Below are 25,092 nucleotides of genomic sequence, written 5' to 3'. Positions count from 1 at the left end.
ATTTTGAATTCACTTATCTTGGTGGTAGCACTGCCAAGTATAGGCAATAATGTAAAAATATCTAATCAAATATCTAAAAATGTTAGCAAAATGCGTAAAGCACAGCTACAATGCTTTATGAATATAAAGTAAAGTATGATTTTAAATTTAAGATGTCAAAACATAAGAACATTATATAAATCTAGCGTCGGATGGCTTTTATTTTGAAGGACCACGTGACATGTTGTGAGTTCTCTTCCGGGGAGCTTGCAGTCGCAGCTGTAGCCAAAGCAAAGATGGGATCAGGCGCCACTCCAGCGGGGGAGTCAGAAGATGACCTTAAAATGTTCAAATCTAAAGGATCCCCAGTGTCTTTACCGAAACACTCCTACTGGTTTGACTTTTGGACATTCCTGCTCTTTGACATCGTGTTTTTTCTCTTCATGTACTTCATAGTCCCGTAAAACAGGTAAGTGGGATCAAAGGGTGGAGAAGTTTCTAGCTAACTCTCGTTTTCTAACTAACTGTCGTCAGAGGGCGGCTACGGAAGTTGCTAAACTCAAGGCTAAGCTTTTTTAAAATAAACATAATGCGTTTAATTTGTCGCTTTTGGGGGTGTTCATAACATACTTTTATCTTAGTTTACCTTAACAAGCACAAAAGCTTACAACCCTTAAATTGTCAGCCTTACCACTAACTGCTGTTGACCTTTTATGTGGAGTTGCCTGTTCAAATATTGACTAAAGATAAACGTTTCTGCAATGGTCTCCACAGTTTTATTTATAATGTAAATACATACAGTAAACGCTTATTTAAGACAAGAAGAAGCTTGAACAAGCTAAGCTGTTAAGAAATTTGCTGAAACATTTCCTTTATTATCTGATCCCCTATCTGTCAACTGACATTTTCACGCACCCACTGTAGGGCATTTAAAACGAATTGTGCATAAAGTTGCTGTTTCTAGTGAAGTAAAAATAATAATACTGTTTCTGTTCCTAAGACAATTGTGCAATCATCTATATGTGTGAGAGTAAGCAGGAGACAGTTCTATTAATATAGGCTTTTTGTATACATCGAAAACTAAGTCACAATGTTTCAATTTAGGGATGCACAATATTATCGGCACGTTATCGGTATCTGCAGATTATAGCTTGAGATGGCAGATTTTTCTGATATTTTCCACTGATGCTTTAATTATGCCTAAATGCTAGATGATTCCCTAAAAAAGCTTGACGTAATGCTACAACGTTAACTCGGCACAAGTGTGCACGCGCACTGCATGCAAGAAGGGTGCAAGATTTTTTCAGAGTTTCCCAAAACGGTCATGTGAAGAGGGACCAAATCTCATCATCCAAGCCTGTCTAAGTTGTATGAATATTACAGTCTCATTTGAAAGAAAATGTCACATACAAATAAATATGGCAGTTTGTACATAACCTCAGTTTAAGTAGTTTTCTTTTATTGCCCAGTGAATGTGTACATTTTAAAAAGCACTGTTATTTCTGCATCTGCCAGTGGGCCACCAGAGTAGGCATAATATCAATTCCACCACAGGGTAGACTTGATGTTCTCTGCAATTAGGTGGGAAAAAACCTGCCTAATATATCGGTATCAAAATCGTCAAAAGGGTTTGAAAATATCGGCATATCGGATATTGGCAAAAATTCCAATATCCATCATCCCTATTTCAAATGATCTGGTTTATGGACTTTTCCTAAAGACATAATTTTGAGAAACTAGAATCTAGAAGTACTGTATAAAGGAACATAACAAATGATATATTCATTCTTTATTGTTCTGGAAATAACTGCTTTGGGAATTTTTCACCATACTTTATATCATCCACAAAATTAGTCCTTCTTATGTTAAGAACATTGATGTTCAGGTGGGTGAGCCCTGCATAAATAACAGAAGTTCAGAGTTGTTTTATTCAACAACACCAAGCTCACAAAATCTTGGGGTTGTTTTACCCTTGATCGTAGCATTCTGAGATTCATAGGGCAATTGCACTTTGCCCCCTGGGCTTTTACCTGGATATTTATCTTCTTTTATTTATACTTTTGCTGGATGTTTAACCTATTTCTTAATGTGATTACTTTTGTTAAAGGTTTGTCCTCTGGACTTTGGAGCCTGAAGACATGGAGTTCTGGTCCTGTCCTGCTGTCCCAAATGCTAACCCAGCTTTGAATGGTTTCAGTGTTACCCTATTGAATATCTTGATGGATGGCTTGGACCCTGGAACTGAAAGTTTTTTAAAATGTGAAGTCCGGCTTTGATAGCAGAGATGTTAACCACAGAGCTCCTTACCCTCGGCTGTGGACTGTCTTTCTGCACAGATGGATTCATGTTGTTGCAATGGGAAAGAGATACATTTTAAGAATTCCTATTGAATAGTGACAATGGCATCATGAGGACTTGAAACACAAACCAACCCAAAAGTTGCTAAGAATCTATTCCAAGTGTTATAACTGTAAATGCAAAATGTTCAATGTTTTTGATCAAGTAGTCACTGTCACTGAGGAGTTGTGTAGCATTTTATCTTTAAGTGGTCTTATTATATTTCTCACAATGTTATGTCTTAAATTAAATTTTGTTCTTGAAATAAGCCATCTGATGAACCGGGGTGAAGCAACTGTAACAACATGAGAAACAAGATATAACATGTTGTGCACCATGAAGACCAATGTAATGTGGAGTGATTCAGTCACACTAAAATCTTGAAATTTTGCACATGAAAAATTCTGCAAATAAAGTTTTTTCTAATGGTGACCTTTTGTTTCTTGTAGTGGTCTGCTTACTATTTACATGTACACGTATTTCACATCTATATTATTATATATACAATGTCATATGCATGCATTGCATACTACATGCAAAATTGCCTTGGAGAGTTATTTCTGCTGTCACATCTGTAAGTTTAAGGAGGTATGTTTAAAATCTTTTCGTGAACCGCTTTGTGACAATACACAGTCAACTATACCAATAATGTTAGGTTTAGCTCATTGATGGAACTGCCATGATGAGCTAACGTAAATACATGTTTCATTGCATGAACATACTAAATTCATATACAAATGTCAATTAACTTATACAAATATTTCTATTTTTTTGTCTAAATATATTTTTTTGTCTAAATAAGTTATGTTTATTTATATAAAACGTGTTTTGTATATAACAGTAATTTTCAAAATAATATAGCCTACATTTCCTCCTTTGCTTTAGCCAACCAATACCGAGTTATCTACCTTCAATCAAAATCAACACCTTTTATAGTACTTTTTGCCGAGCATACGTTACCGTTTGTACATAACTTAATGCTTTTATTTTGAAAACCATTTACCTCACGTGATTCCGTCTTGTGTGAAGCTAACAACAAATGGCTAGCAACTTGTTTGTACTTTGTTTAATGACTCTTCAAAATAACTTTATATTGTCTTGAACATGGAAACGACTGGCAGTTCCTATCAATTGGAAAACACAGGTCCGTTTTATTACATTTTTCAGTGTCGCAGCTAAAAGCGAGCTAGCTATCTGTCTGGAATGGTGTCGTTAGCTAATAGGCCTAGTTAGCTAACTGCAGTGTTTGCAGCTGCATTATCTCATGTAAACACAGCAAAACATGGAATTAATGAGTGATTTAACGTTGTTGTGTGTACAACCAGGATTAGGTATCCTTACGACAGGTTAAAACCCAGTTTCTTTTAAGCCATAATTCCCACTATGCGGCTATGTTGGCAAATTAAGCTAAAGTTTTTCGATTATGTTAGCAGCTGTTTTTGTTTAGTTGGCTAATGATGTGTCAGAGGATATTTTGATGCAGTACATTATGCATGTACTGTACACAGTTAAAACAGTGAGTTTCACTATTAGTAAAGCATGACACATGTTTTATTGCATATAGCCTTTGCATCTTAATCTTTTGTAAATTGTTAGTAGAATGAATTGAATATACATTCTGCATTTATTTATGCGTTAGATCAACATAAGGTAAGCTTACTGAAGTACATTATCTGTACCCTGATTGATATGTGTAAAAAATATGTTTATTTAATTGTATATCTGTGCATGAATAACACACAACATTAATGTGATATTTCCTGCATCACAAAATACTGTACATTGCATAATGAAAGGATAACACAAAGTCAGTGTTGACCAATATCGTGCAGCTCTATGGGCTTTTTTAACAGTGGACATTTTGACTTATAACAGGAGAAAAAGCACAGGTGTTAAGAATAACTTAAACAATGGTTCAGTTCTATTCAGGTGTCTGAGAAAGCCATTACAGGTGGTCAGCATGCACACAACCAGGACCATGAAATTGAAGCAGCTAAATGGAATACAGCCATCATTAATTCTACTATAAACACCTGCGCTTTTCCTACTGTGATATGCTCAAAAGTGTTCTGTGAAAAAGGCCTATTGTCAGACGCATGCACACACGAGTGAGGTTCTACCACTTAGGAATGTTACCAAACAATTATTGAAAAGGTGCGGTATATCATAACCCTGATCATACTCATGTCCATGTTTGTGCAGATATATTCCTGCCCCTCTCATCATTAAGGCTGCTGATCCCTCCTCTGCGGCTGCTCTCTGCAGCGATGTGGCAGGTGGCACAGCGGAGAGAAGTTCTCGATTATGAAAAGCTGGATGAGTTTGTGACGCTGGTGACGGCGACAGTTCCAGACCTGCTCAGTCCAAAGCAAAGAGGAAAACTGCTATTGCGACTGAGAGCGAGAGTGAGTCAGTCTGTTTCACATGAGATCAAGCAACCAAAATGTAAATAAGCTTTCTATATTATCAAACTTTCTCAATACAGTTAATTAATTATCTTGCTGAGGGTTTTTCCTCTTCCTTGTACATATTTCTATTCAGGTTATTCTTGAGTTGTGCAGAAATGAGGACACAGCCAAAATGTTGTGCATACAGCCTCATCTGGAACGAATCCGCCCGCCAGGATACACAGGAGTAAGTTAGAGTTGTGCATTTACTGTGCCTTATTACAATCCCACAAATACACGTTTTTCCTCCTGTCATTGTCATATAATGATATGGCTGTTGTAGGGAGATACAACTTGTTACATATGTTGTAGGGAGATGGTCTCAGTAACAGTAAGTGCTTTTCAGAGTGGAGATGCTGAGGTGGATGCAGAGGAGGCCATTTTTGTGGAACTCATCCAGACACTTCTGAAGGACCCAGCAGAGAGGGAGCATTTCTATCAGGCAAGGCAGCTTCATATGTAACCCAACTGCCATATTTAGAAGAATCCTTTTGTGCACCAAACTGATGTGTTTCTTAACTGTGTCCTGTCAAAGTTGAATTTTGAGTAACTGTTACCTTTGTGCTCCCCAGGAGGTTTTCCCAACAGAATATGGTCTGAGCTATGACACAGACATGCAGCTTCTCGTATGGGAGTTTCTTTCTAAACTGGAGAAACTCTTGCCAGTGCCAGACCTCAGTCAGGTAAGACATTATTTCATATTACAGCAGCTGCTACTAAAATAATGAAGTTAAAAGCTCATCTATATTTTTCATTTCCAACCTTTCTTTTCTTATTTCTAGTATGAAAAAAATGTCAGATTTTTAAAACAGAATATTTCATGTTTTTTTGTGCTGTGTACATGCTTTTATGCATTTATTTTAAGGTCAGTTGCTATTATTACATTTACAAAAAAATACCATGACATAGTTACATTATGTTGTTCGTCTCATATCATTTATTTGTTAAAAAAAATATGTTCATAAATGTAAAATCAAGTGTGGGTCTGGCTATAGTCACTGACAGCTTTGTTCCAGATGATTATCCTTTTCAGAAGAAGTAGTTGTAGCAATATTAAATGTAAGTCATGGTGGATGAGGTGTAAGATAAGCTTTGTTTTATTGCACTTGATCCTGAACTGACAGTTTGATCACTCTATAAAGAACCAGCTCATTCTTGCTGACAGCTTTGTTTTTGTCCATAAACAGACTGTTTCCTGGCTGACCTCTGCCCCCTCTGTACTGAAGGACTGCTTACAAGCGCTTTCATGTCCTGACGACCTGAGGTCACTGCTGCAACACCACAAGTGCCTTGAGCACCTCGGAGCACAAGGTTAACCACAAGCATAGCCCATGAGCTCATTTTCCCATGATCACACTACAGCAACTTTAACGTCTCATGCACCAGGAAGTCCAAAGTCATTTGTAAAAAATATAGCATTTAAGAAACCCAAACTTTTGCTGGGTTTATGTGAAGTTCTAGAAGGCCCTAAAACTTTAGGGCGACAAATTAAGATAAAACAATATACACATAAGATCATAAACAGTCAACAGGTTCACCTAACTAATGTAAGGTTTGTGTGTTTGTTGCCAATGTAGGACAGAAACCACATCCACAGCAACATAACACAGCTGCTTTTATTTTCTGTGTTTGCATAGGCACCACTGTTGAGATGTCCACCCAGGTCTTTGCCTGCTCCGAATGTCCCTTCTTCCACATGCAGGAGTCCTACCTGCTGCAGCACATCGAGCACAGCCACCCTAAGCAGTACAGCAAACTGCAGAGCGCTGCAGAGAAACCCGAGGCCTCTAAGAGGAAGATCCAGCGTCCAGAGTTCCCGAAACCTTTCCCCATCCACGACAGGCCCGACCCTCACATGTGTCAGGAGTGTGGCAAAACTTTCACACGTGCCTCAGACGTGACTCGCCACCAGCGGACGCACACAGGTGAGCGTCCGTACACCTGCGAGGAATGTAAGAAGGGCTTCAAGAACTCTTGGGATCTGACCAGGCATCAGCGTATTCACACTGGAGAGCGACCCTTCCTCTGCTCCCAGTGTGGGAAACGCTTCACACAGATGGGGCTGCTCAAGCTGCATTACGAACGAACCGCCTGCGGCCAGACTTGTAACCCTCCTCTTGAATTTATGACAGAGGTTGTCGTAGCAGAGGAGACATCAGAGAAAGAGGGCGGTCAGTACAAATGCCAGAAATGTGGCGAGAGTTTCAGCAGCATCCTGGAGCGGCTTCGGCACAGGCAGAAGCATGTGGTGAGGCGTCAGTACAAATGCTCACTGTGTGAAAAGATTTACAGCAGAGCGTCCGACCTCAAGAGACACCAGATGAAACACACCGGTGAGCGGCCATTTGCCTGCGAGTGCGGGAAAAGCTTCACGCATGTTTGGCTTCTGAATAAGCACCGGCAAATCCACACCAGGGAGCGCGCGTTCCCCTGCACAGAGTGTGGAAAGAGCTTCACTCAGCTCCAGATCCTCAACAGGCACCTGCTGACTCACAGCGGCCAGCGACCGTTCCAGTGCTCCTACTGCGAGAAGAGCTTTAGCCAGCTGGCCAGCCTCACGCGCCATGAGAGAATCCACACAGGCGAGAGGCCATACCTCTGCTCCACCTGTGAGAAGACATTCCTCACACACGGAGAGCTGGTGAGGCATCAGCGCAGCCACAGTAACTTCAGGCCGTTCAGCTGCCCTCAGTGTCCCAAGAGCTTTAAAACCAAGCGAGCTCAGAGCGAACATCTCAATACACACACAGGAGAGCGTCCGTTTGCATGCACTCGCTGCGGGAAGAGGTTCGCCAAGTCCACCTCGCTTGTCCGCCATAATCTGACTCACACTGGGGAGCGGCCGCACCAGTGCTCCCAGTGCGGGAAGACGTTTCTCACCTCCGGCGAGCTCCTTCTCCACAAACGGATCCACACAGGAGAGAAGCCATATCCCTGCTCCTACTGTGAGAGGAGGTTCAGGTGCTCCTCCGACCTCAACATGCACATCCGAACACACACCGGGGAAAAGCCGCACAGCTGTCTGTTCTGTAAGAAGAGTTTCTCTACCTCTACGCGGCTGAAGAGACACTTACGCACACACGTGGAGAAGGGCATAGTCGTGGAATCATTGAGTCTTTGACCTGTCATGAACTCATGGTGTATTTATTAGAACATGATGATTGTTGCTTTGTCATTAAAAATAAAACTATCTTTACTTCTATTAATCAAATTTTATTTTTTATTGTCGTGATCCGAATCGCAGATGGAGGAACAGAACAGGCCTCAGTTTACACTGATCTGAATTTTAGGTGAATCGTAGATAAAGATCGGTACATTAATAAGTCTTTGTTTTAATCTATCTTGAGATGTTGATGGGGCCTTTAAAACAGTCTACAAACGAATAAAAGGAAATCTTTGTGCTTAAAATGTTTTTAAGAAGAACAATAGGTGGAAGAATACATGGTAGATAAGATTTAAGGTCATGGTAAGGATATTTGCAGAGGTAATTGGTCAAAGAAAGGAGGTGGAGATTCAGGAGAACAGTGGTCACAAAGCAGAGTGTGGGAAAAGTGATAAAGTCGAGCAAAGTCAAAGGACAGGGAAGAGGACAATGGGAGCTCCAAAGAGAAACAAGACCAGAAATAAGGCTAAAGTGTCTTCTGAGGAACCGAAGAAAATGAAGATTCATGGGAGTGATGAGACTAGAGAAGGTGAGGCAGAATGTGAAGGATCAGGTTTTGAAGTGGGTGAAGAAAAGAAGGGCAAAACACATGATCAGAAAAGATGGGGGATGAAAATGCAGAAAAGATGCAATGAAGAGGGGTCATGTATATCTATGACAGACGAAGAGAAGGACAAAGAATTTAGAGATGGTCCCACTGATCAATATCTGACACTGGAGGAGGACAGCTCAGATATCCCAGGTGAGGTTTTTTTTTTATGATCATTATTAGCTCAGTTATGATAAGCTAACTTGTTACGCAGAAAAAACAGTGGGATTAGATGGTATGGTCTTGCTTCCTTCAGACAGTGTCACTGATAACATTTAGGTAAACTAATCAAAGGTTTTGTGATGTGAACCTCAAAAAACAATGAGAGGAATGAGTTACAGAACCATATTTTGTAAGCCACTCAAGACTCAAAAGCCTGCGAACTGAGCCCAATTTTGCTAGTAAAACTGTACAACTTTTTTCTCATTAAAAACAAGATTAGGGTCATGAAAAGTCTTTTAAAACTTTTGGTGCCACATTCCACCTAGATAGCAACCATTTAATTAACACACCAATCTTTGTTATGGTATAGATAAGTTTATAAATAAATAATTCCAACCTTGTTTGCTTACATTTGTTACATCACATTTTTTCGTCACACAAGATTTTTGAAGATGCCTCAATTGTTTGACAGAACAGGCACAATATTTGCTGTACATTATAAAAAAATATGCATGAGGGTATTTAAAGACAGATTAGTTTTTATTTTGGTTTTTTTCTGTTGCTCTTGAATGTGTTGCTTAGTTTTTTACAAAAAGAGTAACCAAGTATTATATGGCTTTATTTATAATGTAAGCATCTTTGAGTGGTCGCAAAGACTAGAAAAGCGCTATATAAGTAAGCAGAACTGACTCTTTACATTACATGACATTTTAGGAAAAAACTCTTTATGGATATAGATCACTGTAACCACGTGGTTGTCACATGGGTTATCGTTATCTCTATGGTTATAGTTAGGTTTGAATATCAGAATTCCCTCCAAGTTTCCCGCCGGACCCCTTATCTGCAAGGACTTCCTGTTCCACCCACATTCTCGTGTCGCTTCCGGGTGGCCACACAAGACTCATCCAGCGAGCCGACGTTGTCTTTACGCTGTAAACAAAAGTTACTAAACGGTTAGCTTCAACGACACATCAAACGAAAAGACATGCATATCAAAACCGGTAAGTTTACACAACTTTCTGACATATCTGACCAAAATTCCTCACTTTCTGAGGGGTTGTTTTGTTGTTGCCGACGGCGTTAGCAACCATGCTAGCTGTATGCATAGCTGCCTGCTCGCCGCTTTGAATGGGGGTTACGAAACTTCTGACTTCGGCTAACAAGCTAGCTTACTGTGCATTTCATAATACGGTGAAAAATAAAGACATCACCTCGACGACAACTATCACGGTTAAGACATTGTTGAACTTTGATAAAAGGGCTGTTGAGACAGATAAAGAAAGTCGTCGAGTTTTATTCGCCGCGCCATGACGCTGCTAATTAAAGTTTGCTAACACCGGTGCTGGCTCGGAACGTAATCGGTTGCTGTCTTGTTAGCTGCCAGCACCATTTACCTGATTCCGAGCATGTTCTTATATTTCATGAGACGTTAGTAAAGCAGCCATGTTATTTTTTTCATCCCTAAATGTTGTACTTTACAGTCAGCTAGACATTTCGGTCACTGTTTGAGACATGGTCCTTAGATTGGTATACCGTTTTTTGAGCGGGCACGCTCCTCAGGCCGGGTGTGTTCTTTTAGTGTTCCATCTAAATCGGTAACCCGAAGTTCTGAACTCACAGAAGCCCTAAGCGGACATGCATCCATACATTTTATTTACGCCGTTTTCCCGTGCTAATGAGTTTTTTCTGGTAGTTTTCTCGAGAGATCTGGACTTATTTCTCTCGTTATGTCGGGAAAACAAAGCTGCTTTTTCCATTATAACGGACTAATTTGGCCCATTATCTCGAGATAACAAAGCATGTTTTCTCGTGATTACTGTATTATATATAATTTTCCGGTGATCTGGAAAACAAAACAAAACAGGCTGGTCACTGTGATATTTCAGACCAGGACATGTCAGGCTGCCATTGCCCACACTAATGAATATTTCTATGTTCGTTTTGTGCTTTTGCAACTCTTAGTTCACCTGACGTTACGGTGATGCCGCGTCGTTATCTCGTGATAAATCATTCGTCATCTCGAGAATACGACCAGAAATGACTCGTTATCACGGGAAAACTGAATATATAAAATGTATGGATCCATGTCCGCTTAGCGTTTCCATAGAAAGCCCTCCAAACAACCTGTTTGGAGTTTCTTCTTTGTTGACTAACCGTGGAAATATTTCGTGCCTTTATTAACCCTAGGTTGATGTACCATGTTAACAGTAAATTGCTCAACCTCAACTTAAATAAGTGCAATTCAACCCGTTGTGCAATACACACTGGACCCTTGAATGCATTTGTTTATTTTTATATTTCTGCCTGTGTCTTAAATATGTATATGTGTTTGCCCTAGATGTATATATTTTTGATCTAAATGTACATTTTCTTTTTCCCACAAATTCTTATTAGATTTTTTAGTACTGCTTCCCTATTTTCTTATATACACACAATTCACTTTTATGTGATTGTGATACAGTATAACATGCTTTATGTACAATGTGTCCCTGATGCTTGCTTTTTTAGGGCCTGGTAACACAGGTTAACTTTTTAGGAAGGTGCAAACCATTTACTATCTAGCAAATTAATGTTAATTAATTATATTAATTTTAGAATTATTGGAGGAAAAGTAGTTATTTACTGTGGCAAAAAAACATTTTCTGGTTAACAGTGAGTAACTGCTATTAGCTAATTTGCTTTTTTATACAGAGTTAATGATAAAAATGAGTTTTATAGTAATTGTGAAGCTACAGGCAGCAGCGGTAAGCTTAGCTTAGCACAGCATAACAACTTAAAACACGGATGCAGACATAGTCTAAAGCTCACCAAATCTTCCTACCAAGGCCACTGAAGCTCAGAAGACTGAAGACTAGTTGTGGTTTTACTGGAGGTTAGGTGCTGAGAGTCACTGCACCGTAATATTTAATTAGATTTTTTGTCTTTTTATATTTAATATGTACCCCCCGCCCCGGCTAAAGAATTTCAGTTTTACTTGTACAACCGGGGTGACAAAAATATCTTGAGTCTCTAAACAGATCAACCTTCGCCTTGATATATTAACCAATCATCCCTTGTCCACGACGAGCCATTTTGTTTTACTAAACGACGCATAGGTGTTTTAATGTTAGTGAAAGCTACTAATACAATTGCACACTGATTCTTGGACATTGATACGGTAATTTGTGGTCAGAAAGTCTGCTATAATATGACTTTTATTTCATTCAACACATGGAGCTTGAAAGCTATATGACACAATATCATTGGTCCAGTTAATACAATAAAATGTCAGAAAACATTAAGATGTTACCAAGTTTTTCCTTCGGGGAGCCTGAGGCGAAGTTTACACGTTATTTATTTGACCAACAGTCTAAAACCAAAGCATAGCAGCAGCAGCTGCTGTTATAAGCACATGTTTATTGTTAATGCTGATTAAAATCCTTTGGATCAGAGATCTCAGATGAACTGTTTTATGATGTAATAGGGTCTAGTGTTTACATTCACAAATACATTTTATATATTAAAAAATGATGAACACTTCTATCAAAGCATCCATCTTCCTCAAAGACAATGTTTCAGCACCAATCCACTCATCTCTTTGGCAAGTGTTTGATCAGTTTCCTGAAGATGGGTATATAGGGCCGGTTCATCGAGTAGTTGCACCTAACAAAGCACAGTTTGCAGTAACTTACTTTTCTTACAAAGGCGGGTGCAGAGAGAACACTGCCAGGGTGTAATCGGGTTAAATCCTGAACATGTTACAGGCTAACTTTTGATTGTTTACTGGAAAGATTGAGGTGTTTTATATGGAGCGTTTTTATTCTGTTTGGGCCAGATTGCAATTTAAATATTATCATGTGTAAATGTAGCTATTGACTGACACGAGTTAGGAAGTACATTCTAACTGACATTTCTGCTTGATACATGAGTCCAGTGTTTCATGGGATGGATGGAAGAAAGCAGAGTGGTGGTTTATCAGAATTCTTGACAATCATGTCACACTTATTCTTCCTCTTGTAATTACTCTGCTCTAAGCAAAACAGACACTCCATTTGAGATGTTTCACCTCAGCTGCTCCACCCTCTTAATTCAGTACCGGGTCGTCTTGTTCTTTTCTGTACAACTTGGCAAATAGTGAAGTTTGCTGGCACAGTGAAGTCACATGAAAATGTGTCATCAGTCCTGATGTTTGTTTATATGAAAGTGAGAAGATCCTTCATGGACCAGAGCCAAGTGAAGAATGTAATGTGAAACACTTGTTTAGACACACAGTGTGCTCATCAGTTTGTTGTGTAGGCAAGACACTTACACAAGAATGTAAGTAAGTGAATGGCAGTGGTGTGTGATTTTTCTTTCTCTTTAAATATTACCGTAGTTCTCAAGCTTTGATTGCGTATCACATTTTGGATTACTGGTTGTGATATGCAATCAAATAACGGCAGCAACCAAAACATTTATAATCAATTAATTAAATGATGATGCTGTGACGCTTGTTTGGGTCTGGTTTACCAACATGTTCATGCATCTAGAAGAGAGTTTTATTTATGCTAAAGCATCTCTGCAGCTTTATGGTCTGTCATTATGCTGTTTAGCCACATTTGAGCCTTTTTCTAAAACATAGCAGCTTCCGGGCTTTGGGTATTGCACTTGGCCATTTAGCGATATTTCTGCTGAATTATGTTGCTCTAATTGAAACTGTAATATTGAGAGTAACTCAAATCTGGAGTTGTGTTCCTTGCATGTGTACAGTAATGGCCACTGAATGTATTTTAATCTGAGTAACAGCAGATGTTTAACCAACATGTTGCCTCTCTTTTAGGTTCATGGGAAGCCAACAACACTGTGTGTGAGTCCGATACCCTGTGTGACCCAGCAGTCCTCGTTTCAGCCACCAACTCTGAGCCACACATTCGCAACCGACGCCTGTCTCCTGGCTCAGGTAACTGTGGAGGAGGAGGTGGTGGAGGCTGCATTTCTGGAGGTGACCAACAGCCCCGCCAGCTCTCACCTGAAAGCGACCTTATCGCACCTGGCCACGCACACACCTTCAGCTACCGCAGGGAAAAAGAACGCAAGGGTCAGCAGCACAAAGGCCGCAGCCTTCGCAGGGAAAGTCAGAAGGGGATCAGCCGGCCACAAAAGGTTAACCAAAAGGAGAGGTGGGTGGAGGACAGTCTGTCTCTGCTCAAGCCCCCACCTGCCTTCCCAGTGCAGGACAGCCCCGCCAAGCTGCAGCCTGCCGTCAGCTACGCCTCCAAGGTGAAGGCGGGAGCAGCAACCGGAGCGCTGGAGGAGGACCGCCCCGCCATCGGTGTTCTGCTACAGAACCAGTGGGGTCTCAGTTTCATCAGCGAGGCGAGGCCGGTCTCAGAGGGCTCCAGCACTCACCCCACCACCAACGCCCTCCCTCCTCTGCCCACAGACGGCGAACAGTCACCAGACGAGACAGTTCTCACCTTCCAGCCTCCAGAAGAAACCCCTGTTCCTGTCGCTACCCCCATCGCCCCAACCACACGCCCAGAAGTGGACGAAAGCAACGGGAAGCTGCTGCTTAGTTGTCGCCATCTAGTGGAGGCTTTGAACTATCACAGTAGAGGTGAGCACTCGCAGGACCTTTTTTTTGAAACATTGCTTTGCCAGATTTATTCCAATTTTGAAAACTGTTTTATCAGCTCATCATTTCTAACAGTGATTCTTTTCTTTTTCTCTCAGAATGGAATGCTATCTGTAACAAACAAAAAAAAGGTAAGTTAAAAAACAAAGCACTCTGCGCTGTCATGTTGTTTCTGGTGTTTGAAATGTTGTGAAATTGGCTTCAACTCCTTTGAAGTATAGATAGCAGACATCCAGTCAGTGTCAATGGTAAATCCATGGCAATCCATTGATGGAAAACATTCCTGACCTTTTCAAATTGCACATCTCTTCTTGTAACTAGATTTTGTTCTGCACTGCCCTTTATAAAGTACATATACTCTTTCGTCATAACATTGTGCCTTGAACTTTGTGTGATGCTCAGCTGATTTGATGCTTAACTTGATTTGGATTGTAGGTTTTAAAAAAAAGCAAAATAAAAGGCCTGCTAGTTTGCGTTCGTGACATACAAGTTCTGTCGACATACTTTGCGTTCATTTTTGCTGTTCATAGCAAAGTGGGTTTCCAATTCAAGTGTAGGCTGGTCTTTGCTGAAATATCCTGTAGTTCTTCCCAACTTCCAACTATTTAAAACAATGTCACGAAGTGCTTAAACAACAACAGAATACATTAGCAACAAGAAGAGGCTGTTTTTAGCACTTTATACCCAACACAGCGAGATAGAGATGAGGTTGAAAGTTGGCAAAATTTTAGGTTGTATATTACTTGCTGCTACTGTCACATACCATGTTAATGAGACATTAAAGTTACAGTGTGATTACGCAAAAAGAGCACATTATTTGTGGAAGTAACTCATTCTAAAATAAAGTCTTGTATTGATTCAGCTGGAACAAAATTCTTGTCCAAATGTGTGTAAAATGATTTTATCAGCATATCGTGAAAAAACAAGCATCTTATTGATCTGCGTCAATCTTCTCTCTTAAACCTTGTCTTTTTTTCTTTTTGCAGTTCCAAAAAAAGTGGTCTGGTATAAGGACACCCAGGAGCACCCAGCCTAGCAGTGTGAGAAACCCAAAGCATATATAAACACAGACGCAACACACACCTACATGCACATTAAAACACGTAAAGATGGACGACTTTTTGAGTCCCGTTCACACACACTGCACTCAGGATGATGTCTTCACGCAAAGCCACACTGAGACACTTTGGACTAACTCCTTTGAGATCTTACAGCAATGGACTTTTTTAACGCCTTACAGAAAGCCTGCCTTAATTAATCAAACCCGTTTTCATCGCCTGTCATTACCATTTTAGCTTGTATGTGTAGAGCTGGTCCTTTTTTTTTTTTTCCTTTAAAAAAAAAACAATCTCTGAGGAGCTCTAATTTAATTTCCCCCTTTTTTCTGCATTTTTATCAACCTTTTTTTTTTGTCCTCTGTAAAGCGAGTGGTCAATCAAGCACTTTGTTCAAAAAGAATCTGTTGTGACCAATCCCTGTGTGCAAGAAGCCCTCACTAGATTTATTTCCCCCCCTTCTCTATTACCAACAGAGGAACGTCTGTATTGTACCTGCTTGAGTTTTATGGTTAATGTAGGCAGGGGACGTGTGTATCTGTGTCTTCAGTTTACAGAGGGGTGTAGTCAAAGGCACAGTAGAGTTCACCCTTTATTTGCCCCTGTCAGATCTTAATGCTGTGTTCCTTTTTCTTTGTTTTTATTATGTTCCCCTATTGGGTGAATGTTACTCATGAATCCATAAGGGATGTCACCATGTTCAGTATGATGATTTTTGAAAAGAAAATTTATTGAATAAAAAATTTACACTGGAGAAAGAGGAGGAATGTAAGTGAACAGTATTGCTTAATAAAAATGAATAAACTTGGTAAGTTGTATTTTAGTCCTTTATTTCAAATTCACACATTTCTGTTTTCCCCCTTGGCATTTAGAAGTGCACAATGTCTTACAAGATTAAGCTATTTTAACTATGTAAATCTTTGACAATAAACAAGTAAAGGTAGGATAAAACCCAACACGTTGAAACGAAGCTTCAAAAGTATCCGAGAAATGTGAAATCCCCTCCCTCAAACACTAACATGCTTTGCCCCATTTATGGTGTGGGACAAGTCGACAGAGTAAGGAAGGGAGCGCGTTGCACCATTCTCTGAAATTCTTTCGCACAAGTAAAGAGGCAGGTAAGCCGTCCAATCACTTAGTCTGAATGAAATAATTGATTGGACTTCTTTTAGGTGCTGCAACAGCCCCCTACCTACTGTACCTCAGTGCAGAAAATTGGCAGCAATGAAAGTGCCCCAAACTTTAAAATCTCACCTCTCAGCCAGCCTTGTTTCAGGTAAATACAGTGTGTGAACAGAACTTTGGTGTGCACAAAGTGACTTAACATGCTCCTTATCAGCAGTAGCCCAGCCGAGCCTATCATCATTCTTTAGTCTCTACCGATCCGAGGGCATTGTGCATTCTTCACCTGACAAATGACCTGAAACCTTAATTGCTGCCGGCAAAGAGGTTGCCTTTTAATGCTGGTATGCTGAAAATGTCCACACAAAATTAGGCTCCCTTAAATGTCCCAGAGTGGAAGAGTTCTATGTCAGTTGTCATAACAGACCTGCTGCAACAACATACGGAGCACCGAAACGTTGGTCAGTCTCTCCACGTCACCTCCACTTCATCTGTTCTGTACCTGCAACAAGCAGAAATGTTAGTGGGCTAGATGAACAGATCAGGTAGGTAGCTAGGTGACTGTTTTACTCAATGCAGAAATACTGTAGCTGATTAAGGAGAATAGTAAAATCCTTGAGCTAGAGGACACTGACAGCACATTGGATCCAATTTTGTGGACATATGTCCTCATTAAATCACTACCAAGCAGTTTGGGTTTCCAGGATTGCCATCACTAAGAGCCAAATGTAGAGGATAGATAAAAGCTGTTTCCTTAAAATCATTCTTCTAACCCATATATACATGCACCAAAATATATTTGGCTATCACAGGTGGGGTTGTTACCACAAGTCCTGGGTGCACAGGGGTAAAGAACAGGACACATTAAGATGTTCTATTGGTACCATAAACATCTTTTGTTAAAGGAAATCACTGCTCTAATGCGACACGGTCTGAACTACACTGCTTGGTGGAAACACAGCTAAAGACAAATGAGAACAACAAATAATACATTAAGTGTACCTTTGTGTAATCCATGAGTCTTCTAGCTCTGTCACCTGTCCGGACCTGAACATCTCCCAGCCTGCCTGAGCGATCATGGCTCCGTTGTCTATGCAGAACCTGCAGCAAAGTGAACACAGTTACCTGGACTGAACCTGGAACACAATGTTCCTGACTGAAATCTCTGACAGGTTGCTCTCAATGTTAAGTGTATTAGTGAAGCATTAAAAAGAATTCATTTGCAAGGAAAATAGAGCTGTTGCACTGCTGTTGTCTTAAACAGCATGCATTGAAAAATGGTAAGCTGCATGTGTGTTTTATAGTAAACAACATTATAAACACAAAGTAAAGGTTTGGTTATGTGAACATTATAAGTTCTTAAATCGAGATGATTAAGTGTTTCTAGACAGAATGACAGTTTCACTGTCATCAGTTTGGAAAGCCACTTAAACAGCCCTTAGATGAAGGTGGGACACAGGCACCATAGATATTGTGTTGGAGGGTGGGGTGGGTGTTACTGTCCTGATTTGTAGTTCTTCAAAAAGGTGTCAACAGCTGACTGCAGGTGCAGCCACTCATTCTGTATGTTTACAAAGAGTTTCAGCTTATAGTTTCAGTTCAGGGACACCCAACCCTTTCTTCATGGGTGCCAATCAGCCCTTTGACTACTTTTAATGTAAATGAGAGTGAGGGTGGATCGACTGGTTTACCGTTCATCAGTGGCAAACAGCTTGGCTCCTCTTTCCTTACACATCACCCCCATCATCTCCTGCAGACGCAGGTTACCTGCACAGAAAACAAGAGGTCACAGTGTCTGTCAGATAGACGGGTCAAATCCTCTGATTAATCATAAATTAAAGCTCCTGTGAGGAACTCTGGGTTTGTGTCGATTTTGGCACCCCCTGTGGCAAAGCCATACCTCTTTGTTGATTTTGTCCTGTGCATGCTTAAGTGGTGGTTTTTTAACAAAAGTCTGCTTACTTTAGCAGTCATATGTATCACTCACTTTAAATGTTTGCCCTGGAAAATGTAAACAAAGGCAGCGTGCAGTTAATAGCTTCGTCTGACACCTTCCCCCCATTAGGAGTTTCAGGCATTAAAAATTAGTATATAGAAATAATCAAGCTTGTGTCTGATGGTCTGGTTTGCTTTTGTAAGTCATAGAGAGTAATCAGAATTAATTTCAGTCAGTTTCAAATCAACGAAATACTTCTCACAGGAGTTTTAAGGTTTTAAAGGATAACTGGTGCTACATCTACCTGAGGGGTTCCTGAGTATACTGCAGTGATTGACAGCTCATTTAGAAACAATCAGGAGGAGTATGCTCCTTACTCCTAAAACAATTGGGAAGGAAAATAAGAGCCAACAACGGTTTGAGTTTCTTCTTTTTTGCAAGAAGGATCCATTTTCCACATTTGTCACCTTTGACAAGAACTGTGTTTTTACAATGCAGAGCATGAGAGTCACTGGTCCACTGCTGCTTGAATTGGTTAAATTGTTTGTGTTATGTTGCAACCTAAAAAAGAAATACGTGAAGTATACTGTGTGTGTATTTTGTACCAAAGTATCCTTTTCCCATTTTTTAAGACTTCTAGAATCTTTTGTGTTCTATCTCTCCTCACACGACCAAATCCCTGCACAGTTCAGGCGTTATCAGACCCAGGAATGGCAATATTTGTGTTCCTGTGGGAACTCCTTTCCCTTAGAGAGTCTTTTGCAGAATAGTGAATAATGTGCTGCTTAGAATGAAAAACAATGTCCTAAGACTCACACTGATTTCAATGCATTTCACAACTGCAGAAATAATGAACAATGCAATAGTGCACACAGTCTCTCTGACGACTCACATTGTGCCACTTCTAGAATAATATTACATTACTGTGACAGTATAACTAAAGCGATACAGGTACTGAAAATGTTTGCATGTTGCAATGTTTTGGGGCCCTCAGATGAGGAAAAAAGTCACCAAACACTATGACCCAGAATATATTAGATTGGATCTTTCCTTACAGCATCCAAGGTTAATTTACTTACAGCCAACACCCCCGACGATGAGGACCTCTTGGGAGCCGCAATGAGCCATGGCCCTCTCCGTGATCTCCACCAGCATTGAGAACACCGTCTCCTGCACGGAGACATGCATTAGTGCTGAAAATAATGACACAATCTAAGGTCATCACTACAACAATTAGGGGATACAAGGAATAATAAGTAGGATTTTTCTAAAAAAGTAAAATATAGATTTTTATAAATATATAATTCCTCTGCATCTATTCTGTTGTTTTGCTTTGCACGGGACGTTTTCAGGAGGGGCGCTGCTGTGGCTCCCTGAGCCAATCACAGCGTGTAGGTGAGTGTGGGAGTGGTTCAAATTAGCAACTGCGCCCCATTCAGACCGGCGAACATGGCGAAAGAGCGATGCAGAGTCGGCCTTCTTTCTGTTGGACAGGTAGGTGCCTCAAACCGGGTAGGACAAGCTAACCAGGGGTTAGCATGCTAGGCACAAAGGTAACCGTGATGCTGTCAGTGTTAACTTGACGGGGTGGGCACGTTCTCGCGAGAGAGTGAGAGTGAGCTTCTGGGGACTAAGAGCCCAGGAGGAAGGGCCCAGTGCCCAGTTTGAATGTGTTGTTGACAAAATGCAGGGAAAAATCCTACTTGTTATACCTTTAACAAATTCGTTAAGTGACGGAAAAAATAAACAATTAATATTTTAGTTATTACTTAGTAGTGGAGAAAACACATGAACTTTCTCTTCACTTTTTGCCAACAATAATCTAAAAAAATGAAAGTAAAATGATAGTTTGGAGGACTTAGGGTCTCCTACACACCTATTACCAAGACAGGCAAGGTGTTCATGGGCCTTTTGACAGTCAGTTATTGAAAACAAAAAAAATGATGGTCCCAGCTTTCTTATTTTACCCTTTTCTTTATCATACATGTAAATAACCTCATTATCTTTGGGTTTTGGGCCAAGTGTAGGCCAGATGATATTCTAAATAGGCAAGTATAGTCTTTTACGGAAATCAAAACATTTACACTTTAAAAAAGGCTTCTAAACGCCATTTTAACTTTTATACCATAAAGGGCAGCACACTATATCCACACATTTTTTGACGTTGGTTTGTTTTTCTGTACCTGCAGGGAGAAGCACAGGTCCTCTGCTGCATACTGACCAGAGCTCAGCATCTTATGAGCAACATCCTATAAAAGAAAAATAACGGTTACGAATCATGAACCTAAAGAATGAGTTATTACACATCAAACTGTAGCAACAAGTATCACTTTTAGGATTTGCCTTATAATATCTACACCATTGTCATCAAAAGAAAACAGCGAGGATAAAATCATTATACATAATACAGCATTTATTTTGGATACAAGGTTCACAGTCGAGCAATCACTCACCTCAATGTAGGATAAAATCCCAGAAAATGACACATCCATTCCTTTTACTGTATATGGCAGCTCCACATACTGACTCCCTCTGACAGAATGGACAAGAAGCAAAGTTAAGTAGTGTGAACATATTTGTAGTGTATGAACGAAAACTAAAGGGGGAAATCCCATATTTTAAAACCTGGGCCCTATTTTTACATGTTTTATGGTCTAAATGAATCATCAATCATTTTAAACATGGAACACAAAATATCACAAAACAACTAACCAACTGAGGCGGCAAGAGATTCTTCAAGGTTAAATTACTGTTTTTCGTCTATGGAGTCTGGTGGCTGTGAGCCATGAAACAGCTGTTCAATACTAGAGTATTATAATAGTTCTATTGTTTACAGAAAGGATCCCTGCAGAGACCTTTTTGTTAATGATGAATAACCAAAAGGTCTATAAGAATCATGTAAGAATTATGTTGCAGTCAATACAGCCTGTCCTATGGATGCTAGTTGTGTGCCAATCATGCATGCAGCCTGTTATGGTATGTTACACTAAATGAACTTGTGTATATACTGTATATTTCAGAGTTTTTACATATTCCGAATGTATAATATGTATAATAACATTTTTCTGCATATAATTCACATATTTTAAACCCCCTGGGGATAAATAAAGTATTTCTGATTCTTCCCCTTTAAGCACGGTGCTTAATTCACTCACTTTTTAGCCAACTGCTCTATGTTGTATCCTGGACTGGGGTCGTTGGAGATCTGAGTGGAGAATGAATGTTTCACACAATCTATCAACAAACTTCTATCACATACTGATCAAGGCAAAGAGGTGCTCTAATAGGGGAGCATAATAGCACACACCTTTATAACTCTAGCAAATCTGTCCAAACAGTTGCCAACCGCGATGTCGATGGTCTCCCCAAATATTCTGTATCGCCGCTCTGAGTATGCAATAACCTGCACAGGAAGACATGGAAAAATGTCTGATTACATTTATACTTAACGTATGTTGCACCAATGCATTTGATCAGAGTCTGAGCTTCAGAGGACAACCAGACACAAAAAAGAACAATACAATGTTTCTTCTAGAACCTACAGAAACATACCTGTGTGTTTCCTCCACTGACATACAGCACAGTGGGGTTGTTTGCTTGCGTGATGAGTCGGCCCATCTCAATGTGTCCAACACAGTGGTTGACGCCGAGAAGCGGCTTCCCCCAAAGCTGTGCGACGGTACGAGCCACCAGAGCCACCGTCACCAAGGGGGCACCCATACCAGGACCTGAAGGTGAAGAAGACGAGAGACACATTGTGTTCTTGTCTGTCAGTTTGATGTTGTCCAGCAGGCATTTATGAACGTAAGCCAAGACATTTTATGTTCCCTCCTGCCACTACTGACATAAGGATGTGACTTTTCACAGCAGACATTTTATTTAGTAGGAAAAGCAATTGATTTATTTGATTATCCATGACTGTGGTTTCTATACTGTGACATGTCTACACATCTTCTGTGGGAAGGCAGACTGGCTTAGGGCCATTAGACATGCAGAGAAGTCTGCCTCAAACCATGTTACAGACCTGGGAACTGTAAAAGAACGATGTTAAAGTGATGAGAGCTTTAGTGTCCTGTGATTCTTATTTCTGTGTTCCCGTTTCGTCCACACAAGACAGAAACATGAAAGGAAACAGATAATGCTAATGACCTAATTGTCAAACTGTTCATCCTACCATGACATTTTATATGCCATGATAACACAAGACTAAAGCCATATTGGTGATATAGACAGAGGTCATGTGATAGTATTAGTCCTGTGAAAATCAGCACCTCTGGGATTTTGAGTAGTTTTGTTGTTGTTGTTGCAAGGGTGTTTGTTTTATCTGTGCCTTTTTCCTGTCTTTCCTGATTATGGTGAATGATGGAGGCTGCGTTGGCCATTACAAATAAAAGTTGTGACACCATTTAGGGAAATTCAGGTGGATCATCTCGCTACAAAGCACAGAGCCAGATTTGCAGAGAGAGCAAGCTCAGATTCATCAAAAGATTGATATTTCAACATGATGAGATTAATTTTATGGAGCAGGTCTGGATGCTGATGGATCAAAACGTTGTGCCTCTAATCAAGAAAAAGTACAGTTTAGTCCTTCTACCACAAGGTGAACACCCAGGACCTTATGTTACCTTTGGTGTATGCAACACAGTCGATGTCTGCAGGCTTCAGCCCTGCTTGCTCCAGCGCCTCCTTCAGGACAGTCAGTATAACAGCACGGTGATGCCTGGCAGTGTCACTCGGCATGAATCCTAATGGATAAAAAAAAACACACTTTGGCAACTTCACATGCAAGATCGTAATTCTTGAACATATCACTAGTGATGAGAACATTCATTTAATAGCAGAAATCTGACTTGCCTTGACCAGGAGGGGTAATGTAGGTCCGTCTAGGGTTTGATAGCACTTCACCATCTCTGATGATTCCTATGCCGATCTTATTGGCACTGCCCTCAAATCCAATCACTACAGTCATGTCAGCTAAAATTGAAAATAAAAACAAAACAGCGCAGTGAATACATTCTGCCATCACTTTGAATCTAAGATTATTGTCTTTGTGTCCAAGTATCAGCCATAACATTTGCCTCACTGCTTCAAATATGTGTCTGAAAATTCAGACTGAATGATTGAATGAAAACTTTAGCCAAGGTTGATTTGGTAAATGTAGTTTGTGGCAAGGAGAATTTTGGCACAAAGTTTGCTTTCCAGTTTTCAGAGCTTTGAACCATTCAGTAAAAGTAGGTGGATCAGGTGTCATCAAAAGACATTTCACACAAAGGGGACCTTTGAACTTAGATTTTCTTTGCAATAAACTTAAGGTCAAGAATGATTTGTCTTTTTTCAGCTTTAAATGTGTCAAAGCCTTCTTACTTTGTCACGAGGGGAAATAGTTGCTTATATGTGAAACTAAACTAGCAAATATTTTTAATATTTAAATATTGACTGTATTGTTTAGATTCCATTGAAGCGTTTGCAAATTGTCCAGCAAATTTTTTTTTAATTATTATGTCAAACACAGTATCGCCTAATTCTTACTTTAAATTCGGTTAAATAGCATTTATATGTTGTTAGATTTTGGTGATAAGAATGCTCATATTTACATAACAAAATTCCAGTTTTAAAATGTTCTTTTACATTTAAAACAGAGACAATATGACATGTAAGAAGGTGTTACATTGGCTACAATCTGCCCTCCCGATATGTATGTAACATATACAGTATATTGCCACAATATATGTAAGAAAAAAAATGCCAATATATTATGGCAAGCCTTTTTAACATTTAATATTCACATGTATTGGGCTTTCAATTACAGATATCTACCATGTCATTCTTGCTATCCAATGAACATTTGCAAAAGAATTCTTCATAGGAGAGACTCTCATTTCAGATATCTACTGTCCAATTGTTACTACTTCAGTTTCAGATATCTAAATTAGAAAAATTAAAAAATAAAAACATTCCAGATATCCATACTTTAATTTTGGATGTCCAAAATACATTGTGACTAGTAAATATGTCATTACAGATATCCACATTTGGCATCATGACTACATACAGTTCTATTTCAGATTAGAATTATGACGAGAAACAATTCAAACGCAGACTTATGACACTGCCACTTATGCATTTAAAGATATCTTCAATTGAATTGTGGCAAGGATAAATTAAATTTGAGATATAGGCTATTTAAATAGTGTCTAGTTGTAAAAATGTCATTGTGGATATAATTAATTACAATCCTAACTAGTGAGAATACAGTTTTGACTATTAACAATGTTATTTTGGATATCTAAAATATAACTCCTGAAAGGAGTGAGCTTGGATTAAATGTCAAAACCGCTTGCCATAAATATATAGCAAAAACAAAATACAGCATCCTGTTTAGCCATGTAGCTGGTATGCTAGAAGTGAATGCATTGTGTTCCCGTCTTCGTAAAACTACATAATTTTAGCGCAGTTTTTAATTACAAAACGAACATACCTATCTTTTGAATTTCCTTGGGTTGTTTATATTAATCCAAATTCGTGTCAGGGGAACTTTAGAACAAACAATTTACTGGCTCGGCTAACTTCTGAAACTCAACTACTCCATATGTAACTTGGGGTCCTAAACACTGAAGGACGTACAGTTTTCCTGAACAAAATCCTTTGACTAAACAAAGTTCAACTTAAGCAGTATGACAAGATAATGTAATTGCTTTATAGTTGCTAG

At 39.7% G+C, this 25,092-nt stretch overlaps 3 protein-coding genes and 1 long non-coding RNA gene across 5 annotated transcripts; 3 read left to right on the top strand and 1 right to left on the bottom strand.

The window, feature by feature from the left end:
- Positions 1 to 270: 270 nt before the first annotated feature.
- On the top strand, positions 271 to 2,748 carry LOC138599688 (uncharacterized). Its single transcript, XR_011308727.1, has 2 exons — positions 271 to 448; positions 2,087 to 2,748. It is a non-coding gene; the product is annotated as an uncharacterized lncRNA (long non-coding RNA).
- Positions 2,749 to 3,353: 605 nt separating this feature from the next.
- Positions 3,354 to 7,890, top strand: LOC138599611 (zinc finger protein ZFP2-like). 2 transcript variants are annotated; one of them, XM_069671356.1, is made up of 7 exons: positions 3,354 to 3,460; positions 4,519 to 4,721; positions 4,858 to 4,950; positions 5,110 to 5,205; positions 5,336 to 5,446; positions 5,951 to 6,074; positions 6,401 to 7,890. In XM_069671356.1, exons 1-7 carry the CDS (start codon positions 3,421 to 3,423, stop codon positions 7,882 to 7,884), a joined length of 2,151 nt encoding a protein of 716 aa, XP_069527457.1. In that variant the 5' UTR covers positions 3,354 to 3,420; the 3' UTR covers positions 7,885 to 7,890. The 2 variants fall into 2 exon arrangements, with proteins under 2 accessions (XP_069527457.1, XP_069527456.1); XM_069671355.1 differs by lacking the exon at positions 3,354 to 3,460 and having other exon boundaries at positions 4,689 to 4,761.
- Positions 7,891 to 9,572: 1,682 nt separating this feature from the next.
- LOC138599633 (FMR1-interacting protein NUFIP2) lies at positions 9,573 to 16,115 on the top strand. The gene is made up of 4 exons (XM_069671384.1): positions 9,573 to 9,678; positions 13,476 to 14,252; positions 14,369 to 14,401; positions 15,257 to 16,115. The coding sequence occupies exons 1-4, from the start codon at positions 9,663 to 9,665 to the stop codon at positions 15,304 to 15,306; spliced, it is 876 nt and encodes a 291-aa protein (XP_069527485.1). The 5' UTR covers positions 9,573 to 9,662; the 3' UTR covers positions 15,307 to 16,115.
- Positions 16,116 to 16,154: 39 nt separating this feature from the next.
- On the bottom strand, positions 16,155 to 24,975 carry osgep (O-sialoglycoprotein endopeptidase). Its single transcript, XM_069671265.1, has 12 exons — positions 24,862 to 24,975; positions 23,238 to 23,357; positions 23,009 to 23,128; positions 21,936 to 22,111; positions 21,691 to 21,786; positions 21,539 to 21,588; positions 20,837 to 20,915; positions 20,567 to 20,632; positions 19,463 to 19,553; positions 18,139 to 18,214; positions 17,450 to 17,548; positions 16,155 to 16,949 (listed from the first exon to the last, which is right to left on the bottom strand). Exons 2-12 carry the CDS (start codon positions 23,350 to 23,352, stop codon positions 16,910 to 16,912), a joined length of 1,008 nt encoding a protein of 335 aa, XP_069527366.1. The 5' UTR covers positions 23,353 to 23,357; positions 24,862 to 24,975; the 3' UTR covers positions 16,155 to 16,909.
- Between the last annotated feature and the right edge of the window lie 117 nt (positions 24,976 to 25,092).

The sequence above is a fragment of the Semicossyphus pulcher genome, unplaced genomic scaffold (assembly GCF_022749685.1).
Source record: "Semicossyphus pulcher isolate SPU_LCO1_2020_fin unplaced genomic scaffold, fSemPul1.0.p SCAF_20, whole genome shotgun sequence".
Taxonomy (NCBI): Eukaryota; Metazoa; Chordata; class Actinopteri; order Labriformes; family Labridae; genus Semicossyphus; species Semicossyphus pulcher.
This window is presented reverse-complemented; position numbering and strand designations above follow the sequence as displayed.

Bases quoted from the DNA above. Each gene is read 5' to 3' on its own strand.
- LOC138599633 (XM_069671384.1), top strand. The intron at 14,253-14,368 runs GTGAGCACTCGC...TTTTTCTCTCAG, and splicing joins TTTGAACTATCACAGTAGAG to AATGGAATGCTATCTGTAAC. The intron at 14,402-15,256 runs GTAAGTTAAAAA...TTCTTTTTGCAG, and splicing joins CTGTAACAAACAAAAAAAAG to TTCCAAAAAAAGTGGTCTGG.
- osgep (XM_069671265.1), bottom strand. From the start codon at position 23,352: ATGACTGTAGTGATTGGATTTGAGGGCAGTGCCAATAAGATCGGCATA. The intron at 21,589-21,690 runs GTGTGTGCTATT...TTCTCCACTCAG, and splicing joins GATTTGCTAGAGTTATAAAG to ATCTCCAACGACCCCAGTCC. The intron at 20,916-21,538 runs GTGAGTGAATTA...CCATTCTGTCAG, and splicing joins ATAGAGCAGTTGGCTAAAAA to AGGGAGTCAGTATGTGGAGC.
- LOC138599611 (XM_069671356.1), top strand. From the start codon at position 3,421: ATGGAAACGACTGGCAGTTCCTATCAATTGGAAAACACAG. The intron at 3,461-4,518 runs GTCCGTTTTATT...ATGTTTGTGCAG, and splicing joins CTATCAATTGGAAAACACAG to ATATATTCCTGCCCCTCTCA. The intron at 4,722-4,857 runs GTGAGTCAGTCT...ATTTCTATTCAG, and splicing joins TATTGCGACTGAGAGCGAGA to GTTATTCTTGAGTTGTGCAG.